Source organism: Oratosquilla oratoria, chromosome 12 (genome assembly GCF_046742065.1).
Source record: "Oratosquilla oratoria isolate Oo_2021 chromosome 12, ASM4674206v1, whole genome shotgun sequence".
In the NCBI taxonomy this organism is placed as follows: Eukaryota; Metazoa; Arthropoda; class Malacostraca; order Stomatopoda; family Squillidae; genus Oratosquilla; species Oratosquilla oratoria.
In genome coordinates, this window is record NC_134788.1 from 13,101,360 (window position 1) to 13,113,700 (window position 12,341).

At 39.8% G+C, this 12,341-nt stretch overlaps 1 protein-coding gene across 1 annotated transcript in view; it reads right to left on the reverse strand.

Moving 5' to 3' along the window:
- Nucleotides 1-4,285: 4,285 nt before the first annotated feature.
- The window catches only part of LOC143030204 (uncharacterized), a 9,495-nt gene continuing 1,439 nt past the window's right edge, over nucleotides 4,286-12,341 (reverse strand). The window contains exons 3-8 of the mRNA XM_076193364.1: nucleotides 9,374-9,839; nucleotides 8,197-8,346; nucleotides 7,748-7,840; nucleotides 6,802-7,415; nucleotides 6,109-6,165; nucleotides 4,286-4,370 (exon numbers count right to left, since the gene is read on the reverse strand). Coding sequence (XP_076049479.1) covers nucleotides 4,286-4,370; nucleotides 6,109-6,165; nucleotides 6,802-7,415; nucleotides 7,748-7,840; nucleotides 8,197-8,346; nucleotides 9,374-9,839 — 1,465 coding nt within the window. The remainder of the gene's footprint in view (nucleotides 4,371-6,108; nucleotides 6,166-6,801; nucleotides 7,416-7,747; nucleotides 7,841-8,196; nucleotides 8,347-9,373; nucleotides 9,840-12,341) is intronic.

Genomic DNA, 12,341 nt, shown 5'->3' on the forward strand with positions numbered 1-12,341 from the left:
CGTCATTTTATCACATAATGACGTCATCATATCCTAACTTGACATCAGTGAGTCACAGTGATATTTGAAATAAATTTTAACATGGTAAAATTCTCGACCATCATGACTGTAGATTAAATTAAGTTGAATAGGAAAAGTCATGTTCATTTCGTCCTAAGTCAGAGTGAGGGTCGAAATTAGTTTTAACATGGTAAAATTCTCGACCATCATGACTGTAGATTAAATTAAGTTGAATAGGAAAATTCATGTTCATGTCGACCTGAGTCACAGTGGGCGTTGAAATTAGTTTTAACATGGTAAAATTCTTGACCATCATGACTATAGATTAGCTTAATTTGAATAGAAAAAAGTAATCTCCTTTTCGACCTGAGTCACAGTGAGAGTTAAAATCAATTTTAACATGGTAAAATTCTCGACCATCATGACTGTAGATTAGTTTAAGTTGAATAGGAAAAGTCATGTTCATTTCGACCTGAGTCACAGTGAGCGTTGAAATTGATTTTAACATGGTAAAATTCTCGACCATCATGACTGTAGATTAGCTCAAGTTGAATAGGAAAAGTCATGTTCACTTCGTCCAGAGTCACAGTGAGCTTTGAAATTAATTAAACATGGTAAAATTCTTGACCATCATGACTAGATTAGCTTAAGTTGAATAGGGAAAGTCATGGTAAAATTCTCGACCATCATGACTGTAGATTAGCTGAAGTCGACTATGAAAACTCATGTTCATGTCGACCTGAGTCACAGTGGGCGTTGAAATTAATTTTAACATGGTAAAATTCTTAACCATCATGACTATAGATTAGCTTAAGTTGAATAGGAAAAGTCATGTCCATTTCGACCTGAGTCACAGTGAGCGTCGAAATTAATTTTAACATGGTAAAATTCTCGACCATCATGACTGTAGATTAGCTTAAGTTGAATAGGAAAAGTCATGTCCATTTCGACCTGAGTCACAGTGTTGTTTTTTTTCAAGATCAAGGCATTTTATTTAGTAATACCTAGCACTTTGCGTCAACTTAAACTTAAAACTGATTTTCCTCTTATTACACTAAATGTTTGTAGTTTATCTTTGAACTAATTTATACTAATTTTAACTAACACTAGACTCCCTAAGCCTAAAGTTCTTTTGTGTTTTACTTGGGGGTGGATCATCAGGTAAGTCATCTTTAAACTCAAACCAGGTGAAGTTGATAAGAGGTTGGCTGTGGCTCATGAAAAGGGCTTGGCTGTGGCTTACGTGAAGGGCCTGGCTGTGGTAACATGGTAGAATATTTCTTTCTCGCGGCTCGTGCCGCTTAAATTGTTTTTATCGGCTTAAGAAACCCGGAAGGAGGGTGGTGCCGTGACCGGGATGTGGAGGGTGTGGACGAGCTGAGCGTCCGAGGCCTCTTGGGAGAGATAGAACTCTTTCTCGAGCGGGACTTCCTGTTGAGTCTGCGTCAGCGGCTCCGGGAGGAAGGTGGGCCCACGGACCCGCCCGAAAAGGCAAACCGAAAGGTACTAGAGGGCCACGATGGTCAGGGGCATGGGGGCCGCCGAGAGGCCCGCCGACCCCCCCCCCCCGGGCGCCACCCCCTGCACCACCCGACACGCCCCCTCCCCCTTCCCCCAAAAGTCCCCCCCCCCCACGGACGACCCGGAGACGTCGGACGAAGGAAGAGGTCAAAGTCTACGCCTAGGGTCTGACGAAGCAAGCCGTGAGGCGTTAGAAGACCATTGAAGGTCGGAGGTATGGGGCTGCCGAGGCCTGATGACCCTCGGGGCGCCACCCTCCGTATCATAAGACACGTCCCCCTGTCATCCGAGAGGCCCGGGTTCTTACCACGGACGACCCGAAGACGTATGGGGGAATGGATTACGAGTGGAAAAGGTCAAAGTCTACGCCTAGGGCCCGACGAAGCAAGCCATGAGGCTTTAAAGGACCAATGATGGTCGGAGGTATGGGGCTGCCAAGAGGCCTGATGACCCTCGGGGCACCCCCCTCCGTGCCAGAAGACACGTCCCCCTGTCATCCGAGAGGCCCGGGTTCTTACCACGGACGACCCGAAGACGTATAGGGAACGAATTACGATCGTATAAGGTCAAAGTCTACGCCTAGGGCCTGACGATACAAGCCGTGAGGCGTTAGAGGACCATTGATGGTCGGAGGTATGGGGCTGCCGAGAAGCCTGATGACCCTGGGGGTCGCCACCCTCCGTACCATAAGACACGTCCCCCTGTCTTCCGAGAGGCCCGGGTTCTTACCACGGACGACCCGAAGACGGGGACGGATGGCGATCGTATAAGGTCAAAGTCTACGCCTAGGGCCTGACGATACAAGACGTGAGGCGTTAGAAGACCATTGATGGTCGGAGGTATTGGGCTGTACATCTGGATCACTAATAGGGTAGTCGAAGAATGGGACAAACCGGCAACCATGCGGAAAGCGCTGAAACTATCAGTCGATTAACAAGCAGGAAACGGGCTCACCAGCTCTCAGGCCGGCAGCGGGTAAACCGCTCAGTCTAGTTTCCGCGCTAGAAGTGACGACTCAAGCGAGCAGGCTAAGAAAGGAAGGGGTAGGGAGGGGGAGGTGGGGTAGACAATGGGCTTGACTGCACATAGCCGGGAATTATAAATATCTGATGAATTAGGCGGAAAATACAAAACACACTCAACCAACGGGAAATGACAAAATGACAAGGAGTGTGGTATGGGATTATCGCTATAGCTTCGCTGTGCAGGTTTCTTTCAGCCGATAAAACAAGGATTCAGGGCCAGATATGTAATTTATATGTACTTGCGTGAGAACATTATCATACAGAGATTCTACAATCCTTTCTTCTTTCTAGGCATAAGATAATCTGAAGGGTGTTATGATAGATTGTAATAAACCCTATAGGAACCACAGGGGCGAAAAGTCTTGAAAAATATTGCCTAAATATAGTCCATATGAAAGACTTGTTTCCTTTCCGCAAATTTGGTCAGTTAGTCTGCATTTGTTAAGAATCTAGAAAGAAACGTTTGTAGTACCACAAATGTGATAGCATTTGTTAGAGTTGAGCATTCTTGAGTGACCTTGATCTTGTCCGTGGCTACATGAATATTTTGACTCAACACAAAGACACCCAGTGAATCTTATTTCAGGTCTTAGGAATGTATATTTCAACAGTTATAATTTCATTCCTGTTTTGAAAAGTTTATTTGAAATTTCTCCAAGCCTTTTTAAACGTTCATAGATGTCCTTACTGGAAATTACAGGAATGTCATCTAGAAACATATTTAAGAATATCATAACATGAAACAACTTGTTCACTAACCTCTGAAAGGCAACAAGAAAAGCATGACGTAACCCAAAAGGCATTGAAGGTAACATAATTGGTTTTGACAAAACAAAAAATTGGAAGCAAGTTTGATATAATCCATTCAGCGAACTGACGGAACATCATCATCAATATCATTCATGACTCTTGGCAGTATTAACGACCACCGTTTGACCTAATCGACTCTCTCACTTCCATCTGAATGTGGAGCCCCGATGGTCTGACACTCGGTCTCGGTACCGTGCTCAAGATTTCTCTCCAATGGCTTCAGTCTACGGCCAGTTAACGAAGTATTTAGTAACTCGGAAAACACTGGATGCATGCCTATTTCTTGGGGACAGGTAAACGTTGTTCCTGTTTTCAAAAATGGTGATGAATCGTCTATAAACAACTACAGACCATTCAGTTCGACGTCGTTTATAGGTAAAGTGCTACAATCAATAATAGCTAATAGAATCGGAGATCATATCGTGAGATATGATTAAACAATTTCTCTTGGTATCTATTATATATATATATATATATATATATATATATATATATATATATATACAGTATATATATACATATATATATATATTATATGCAGTATATATATATATATATATTATTAGCTCTATATATATATATATATAAAAACATATACAGTATATGTATATATATATATATATATATGTATATATATATATACATATACATATATATATATATATATATATATATATATACATATGAAGTGGATGGGAAGATGAAAGACTGGAGTCGTAGTCCGAGTTTGTTCTTTATTAGTTTTGCTACAATCTTTTTCAAACATGTATAGTGTTACAGAGCTAGAAGTGGCATATATGTACGTATGCATACCTTTCTTGGTGGATATATACATCACATATTACAGATAAATTTGTTGGAGCGGTAATGGGTATGATGATGAAAAAATGGACAGTTAAAGAACAAAGCCTAGTAGTCGTAAAGAAAAACTATAATTGAAAGATGTCAGGGACGAAGTGGCTATCTTTAAATCTTGGGGATCTGCCGGAGGAACTGTCCCTAAGATGAAAGATCCTAGGGATAAAAACCACAAAGTAAAATATAAACAAATAAAATATAGCAAGATATTATGGAATAGAATGAGATCAAATAAAACGAGATAAATCAAAATTAATTAAACGAAAGAAATAGAAAGAAAATCAAATGAAGTAAAAGAAACAAGGTAAAGTAGAATGAAGGTAATGATGCGTGTCTACTGACAATGTTGATAATGATATCAATGAGAGGGAGAAATATAATAATAAACAACGTTGATGACACATCGAGGTGTTTTCTGAGCAGTGAATACACACATATATATATATATATATATATATATATATATATATATATATATATATATATATATATATATGGTGAATCACACTGCCATAAATCCTCAAATAATCATGAACAGTGCAATCAGGAGAAGGAACAGAACGGGTACTGTCTGTGAGCTCTTCTTACGTAGAAAAGGAGGGATTGAAGGATGAATTAGGGGAGCTGAAAAGAGATATATTGAGCTCAGCCCGTAGACCGAGTGCAAGCTCTTCAGGGCATTACCTACCTACATGTAGAAGTAATGTCGAAAGGTTTTGAAGACGAAAGAGGAGGAGATGGTTCATCTCGCAGACCACCAATAGAAAGTGCCTGCCTTTATTTCTTTTATCGTTCTCAGTGATTAGATGGGTCAAAGTTGATCAAAATACTTGTCCCACAAGCAACAAGAGGTGACTTTGATAGAATTTTTCTGCTGATTTCAAATATGTTTTCAGAATTTTTCTATCAGGCATATTTTTTCTGTGATAGCATATTAAATTTTAAACAATTATAACTAATAAATGAGGCTGATATTTCAATTAAACTTACCTTTAAAATGTAGAAATGTATGATTTTCGAGTGTATTTTGCTTCTGGGAGATCCCTTTTTAGTGTCCAACAGTAATCAGCCAACATTGAAGAGCTCCACTTCCCTTGATACCGGGTTTCCATGTTCAGAATGTCCTGGTGAAACCTTTCACCGTGCTCGTCACTGACGGTGCTATTATTTGCAGGGAAAAAGTCCAAGTGAAAGTCTAGGAAGTATATTCTTAGGCTCATATTGCATCCTAAGGCCTTGTAGGATGTCAGTAGTTATTTTACGATTCGAGAATAGTTATTTGCTCTGTGATTCCCCCCCCCCTAAAAAAAACAACAACCTCTGCGCAAACTTTCTTAAATGACACTCATGCAGCTTTCTTAAGATCATTTAATTCTTCATCAAAAATCTGGTCGCTTATCAGCTCCCTAATCTGTGGTCCAACAAAAATACCTTCTTTGGTTTTTGCATGACTTAATTTGGATTTTTTTGTTTTCAAATATGTGAATCCCTTCCCAGTTCTATCCATACCTTTAACAAAATTGTTCATCAACCCTAGCTTAATATACAAAGGAGGCAGGTAAATTTTCTCTGAATCAACAAGAGGAGGATTGACAACATTCTTTTCCCATTGGATCAGAAATCCTTTTGGCCACACATTCTTTTTATAATGGTTTTCCTTATCCCGATTGTCCCACTCACAGAGAAAGCAACAAAATTTGCGTAACCCAGCTGTATTCCAAGTAAAAGTGCCACAACCTTTAAGTCATCACAAATATTCCATTTATGTTCTTTATACTTAATTTTTTGCAATAGAAGCTTCATACTCTCATATGTTTCCTTCATGTTAGCTGCATGCCAGAGGAACAGAAGGAAATTTACATCCATTGTGGAGCAAAGGAGCTTTCAAGCTTACTTTTGAAGAGCCAATAAACAAGCACCACTTACTCCTGTCATATTTATGGTTAAGTTCCTGCATAACAGAATATAAATCATTGCAAAACACCACAAAAGAATATACATCATTGCAAAACACCACACCATCCTCAAGCGAGAAAAATTGTTCAAAATCACAATGTTACTTACGATAAAAACTAACTTTGGAATCTTTCTGGAGAAGATTCCATCCCTTTAACCTGAAAGTAAAAAGTTGAGATTGCTTTTTTTGACAAGTGTAAACCCCGCATAAGTTCGTTTGGATCTCCCTGACTCAATAAACTTGGTTCATTTGAAAAACAGATTGGCTGAAAGTGCATAACAATCTCATGTAGTGTTGCCAAATTCACTTGATTGAAATTTATCCCACGTAACACACATAACGTAACATACCATGGAACACAAAAACTGTGGGCGATGGAAAAAACTGGACCTTATCTTTATTTTTGAATTGTGCATGCAAAACATACAAGATACAGCTATTGTTTTCCTTGGGACAAATTCTTTGTTGACCAGTGTTATGACATAGGTTATTAGCTTACATGTTTTCAAATAACGTACTACTTAAATAGGTTCTATCGTAACACATTCGAAAAAAAATCTCATGTCAGCAGCGCAGTTTTATTAGATAGACGTCGTATGACATCCATTTTGGTTTGAGTGCTTTTCAAACACTTGCTGGAGTTCGACAAGTGGCCGTCCTTTTGTTTCAGGAAGCCACCTCCAAATGACAAAAGCCCCGAGGAGATTGGTCGTTACAGGAATAAGGAAGACAAACCGCAGAGAAATGGCATTTGTCAGCCATGGGGTGATGAAGGTAAAGGTTCCATACATTATGCAACCTGTTATGATGCAAAGCGAACAGCCGACCGACTGGACGGCCGACGGAATAACCTCCCCGAGCAGGATAGCCGGCACTAAGTTGATCCCCCCTGATGAAAATATGAAACATATTAACGAGATCACCAAGAAATTTTTGGGAATGATAGTGAAGGTCAGGGAAACGAAACTTAAGACCAAGGATAAAACACTCAGAATCGAAGAGCCGATGTAGAGGGGTCGTCTCCCGCAGAGGTCGGTGACAAATGATCCAATGATCACGGCGGCTATTCGAACAACCCCCAAGATTATGGTGCACAGGCGCGGGTCGAGGGTCATTCCCGCCTGAGCGAAGAGTAAGGTGGAATAGGGCGTAACGATGCTATTGCCGTTGGACCCATAGCAGGCATAGATGAACGCCATCAGTATGACAGGCTTGTAGTTGCTTGAGTGTCTCATTTGGTGCATCTGAAATGTAGACGCTATCGTTACTCATGAAGGCTGTTTTGACTTTAGTTTCAATCTAGTGTCTTAGGGAACAGGTAGGATAAGGCATAAATGTAAACGAGTTGCAACGTCCTCACGACGCTTCATTCAGGACAGATAAAACTAATTTAGGAGATATGTGTCGTCATAATCTCAATCATGATTTGAATGTGCATGACCAAAAATAAGAGATACCCAGCACATTCTACAATGGGAAATTTCAAAGAAAATTCATATTTCTTTTTAAGAAAAATTGAATTCAGTAGGGCTGTTATTGAATAACAGACAGCTAGGTGGACCATGGCAAAGCTTACCACAGTAAAGAAGTTGAGGCCATTTTGGTAATTGCTCGAAGGAGCTTGGTTCTTTGACCGCGGTTTGAGCCACTTATGGTTCGGTTGGGAATTCTATAAGGGGGAAGGAATCCCTTAAGGTAAACAGGTTGACTGCAAAGTGGGACATTTGTGTACTATCCTGGCTCTCGCCAGATAATGTTAGTCAGCTTAGGAAAAACCTTCTGCAGTTAAGACTCCTGTTAATGAAATGCTGTTACCCTCTTCCACACTACCTGACTTTCTTCCTTTTAATCTTACTACCTCCATATATGTTTTATTCATCTCCACGACACCCATTTGACAATAAAAGGGACCGTAAACGTAATAAACAAATAAATAAATAAAATGAAATAAAAAGAATCGAACAACTACATTCAAAACTCCCCAAGCGACATAACAAGAAAATACATCTACATAGATATTCTTACCTGTTCTCTAACTCCTAGTTTTTTACTTTTCAGAGTGACGCACTGTTTCACCTCCTGAAACTGAAATTTGATGTCGTCGGGAGAGTAAATCGATTTGAGAACTGAGACGGCAGCAGCATCCCGCCCTTTCTTGACCAACCAGTATGGGGACTAGGGAGATAGAAAAAAAAGTCCGAATAGGTTTGACGTTCCTCATTCTCTCTTTTAAAACACACACATGCACGATCGCAGAAAAAAAAGTGGAAGATCGCTACTCCAGGAAAAAGAGTAAAAATGTACCAGCCTGGGAAGCTACAATAACCTGGTGGATAGTGTTACGTAGTTCTCTTCTCTGCTCAACGCGCTGCTGTTCAGAGCGGCCGAGCTGGCAAGGCCGCCTTGATCTTTGTTCGCTGAGACATAAAGGCCAACCGAAGCACTGATCGTCTCGGAACCCGACGACAAACGTCTTCCCATCTACAGTAGCCGTCTGTCCCCACCTCCCCGGAGCCGCAGTCATCACCATCGAAGCGTAAATACACACACGTGGGGGTAGTAGAGAATGTGTACAAACTACTGGATACCATAGATATAAGAATTTCCAAGATCTGGAGGCATCGTCGACTGAATATCAAAAGAATACAGAGGACGTAAAAGGACGAAAAATAATCGGGAGATATTTTCTCACTGGAAAAAACGAAAGAGCATCTAGAATAAAAAAAGGAGCGATGTGTTACCAACTTGGAAGGAACGAGGCAAAAAAGAAATATCTGAATTATAAACTTGAGTCCCTGATTGGAACAATAATTAAGTTGTGTGAGGTAGATAGTTGGATGAAACATCTAGATGATCATAATACAAGATAACTAATCGAGATCCAAAGTTTGAGTTTTATTACAGGAAAGAGACGATTGGTTCAAGTGTGTATAATCGGAGGAAGCTATTGGTAAAGTAAAAGAGAGCCCCCCAAAAAACATCCTTACCTTTTCCTACAGCTTTCTCACTTATCTGTCTTACCACAAAAATCTGATCTACGCAACCCCTACCTGCCCTAAAAGCACACTGTTCCTCACCAATTACTCCCTCTGTTACTCTCCTAATCCTCTCAATCAAGACCCTCCCATAAGTGTTTGTGAGTACGTATGGTACATGCTCATAGACAAACATATTCATACCTATATAATGCTAAAATACCTACCTCGGGTATGAATAAGATGGAAAATAAAAGGAGGAAAAATGGTGTGGCACAGAGAGTTGTCGTGAAGTACCAGGGCAGGAAGATATTGGCCACGTTCATCTCCAGAGCGGCCAGACACGAGAAGAACATCGGAAGACTTGCAGCGACCCCTCGGATCTTGGGAGACACCAGCTCGCTCACCAGAGGTTGCGACACCGTCACAATGAAGGCATAGGCGGCGCCGGAAATGGCTCGTCCCATGAAGAGCTCTGTTTTAGACGGGGCGAGACCCATCATCAACCAGGAGGCAATGGCCAACACGAGACCCAGCATCGTGGATCCCTTGAGTCCAACTAAGTTGATGAAGATCCCAGAGAGTAAGATGAAAGGGATGCTCCAAAGGGTGGGTAGGGAGGCTGAAAAAATACCCTCGCTTAGTTGATTGATTATTTTTAAGGGTCCGTCAGGGGCAATTATTCGAAAAAATCTGGTACATGAACGAATTTTAGGAAAACATTTAAAAAGAATCTCTATGATGTTAGCAACACTCCTACAAAGTTATAGAGCTGTATTTCGTTTCTATCTTTTTATACAGAATAAAATAGATAAATTATTGGCAACCTCTGGCAACCCCATTGCGTATCAAATATTCTGTATATGGGAATAGCGTTAATTTTTCTATAGCTATTTTGTTTTTTGCTACGGAATTGTGTTTATGGAGGTATTTAGCAACTCCTCCCACAAGCGTAGATCCAGAAATAGCACACATCAGGGCATCAGTACCCATCCAAACGTCAAAGTAAGGTCACATTCTTTTGAAGCTCTCACCGTGCTTCATATTTTTGATTCCTCACTGTAATTTCTTGCGGTAATCATGGCAAGATTGACGAAAAGCCAGCGAGCAAGGAGGAAGAATGCAGTGAAGGCCCTTGCGTGCCAGATGAAGAAACGAGAAGGAAAAAAACAAACAAACGAAGAGGACAGCATCCAACAATGTTGGTTATAAAGAAGGATTTGTTGTTCCTCTTCTTGAAGAACCCTACACCCATATTCATAAGTCTGCCCTCGAAAGAAGAGAGGAGAAAAAAAGTGAAAAGTAAAAGTGGTAAAGTGACCAAAAGCGGGGACTATGGGGCTGGGGCCTTTTAAAAATGTCGCGCAAAATTTAAATGCCTTCTCATGTACATTTAATGTTTTTGTTCTTTTTGTTGTTATTTCTTCGGTTGTTCTTGATGGATTTTTGTCATTTTTGTTTCATTTGAAAGATAAAATTATACTCTTTATTTCCTATATTAAAAGATAAAAGAAATTTTATTTTATTTATTTTTTTCTATTTATGAAACCTGAATTTTGCAGCATCTTTGAAATGTTCAGAAAAGAAAATTCACAAAAAATCAGAGGTATAAGTTTGGTCAAATGTACAATATAACAAATATTCCCCAGAATCTAAGCTTGCAATATATACCAAGCTTAATTATGTGGAAGGATTTCCATATGATTAATTACAGCTTCATTAAACTTCATTATAACTTCATTATATCTTCACTACACTTTATATATACATGTGAGGAATACAATACCCAGGGGAATTATAGACAAATGTAAATGGTAATTATACCTAAGTTCATCAAAGAGATTCAAAAAGTTATAGGACATGCTCCCTTATAAAGCAACCTGACGGTCCCTTAAAATGTGTAGAGAAATTAATCATTCTAATGCAATCTTACTCATTTATGGCAATAAATAATATTATAGAAATATGAAGGGTAAATCTATTGTTTATCCCAGTCAGATCTAGAACTAATACATATTTATTGTTTCTTGCCTTCCAAGACAGCGTGACTTTTCAGCCATTCATATGTTCTTATTGATTTTGACTCATCACATTAAAGGATGACAGTGACACAAAAATGTTGTAGACTTGCGAAGACTCCAAGAGGTCCATCACTTCCGTTAGTGGCGTCTCTAATGATTGAAGAGAGCTTTCTCCTCTGTTTCTGAGGCAGTATTGAATGTTTCTACATGATAGAAATAAGAGAGTTCACGTAAGTGGGGTCTATTGTGGCCATCATAGATCGCATACCTGCACAGGCCAGGAAATACAACAGAAAACACATGTCCAACCTACCAGGTCCCTTCAGACACAACGCCCTATTTACAGTGTTCACCACTGTGAGCACATACACACGATCACGACATAATTGAGGTGAAGGAGATCTGACTATAGCCCGAGAAGGCGGTCAGGTTCCTTTTTAATTCTAGTGTCATAATTCACTGACATTGAGCTAACCAGCAATGACAAATTTCCCTATAAAATATCCAAACTCCTATTTGGTGTTCTTACTTAGGTCTCCACAGTCATGGAACAATAATAAAGGAATCTGAGTGAAAAGAAAGTTGAAGATATCTCTAAGGGTTAAATCTAGTCAATACACGTCACTTCGGAATTGCCAGGAAAACCTTCTTATGCTTAGGAATATTTTTCTTGAAGGGTACGTAAATATCAATGGTGGACATTCTATGTACCTCACACATACTCCTTTTCCATCCACTAAGAAAGATTCATTGACACCATTAGGTTATTTGAGCCTTGATGATGGAGGGCAGAGACTACTTGACAACACTTGTTGTAAACACAGCTTTCAGAAATATTTATAGCTTTTTCACTGAACGATAGTTACATTTGAAAGGGATGTGCCTAATTGTTTTACACATGCTGTACCATCTATTAAATATTCAGTTCGTCTCGTTTCATCGCAGATGGACGTGTTTGTTCGTGTCCAGACTTCTTGTCTGGGTGAGCTCTATCTTTATAAAATGTGGCTACTGATTCTTATTCAAAGATTTGGCAGAATCCACCCGAGTAGAATCACGTTTATCCTGATGCGACCAAAAAACCCACCATTTCTTTGAACATAGCTAATTTCTGTTACTTCAAAACCCATGTCAATCCAAACACAGATGAAGCTGCCTCCTGTGTATCATAACA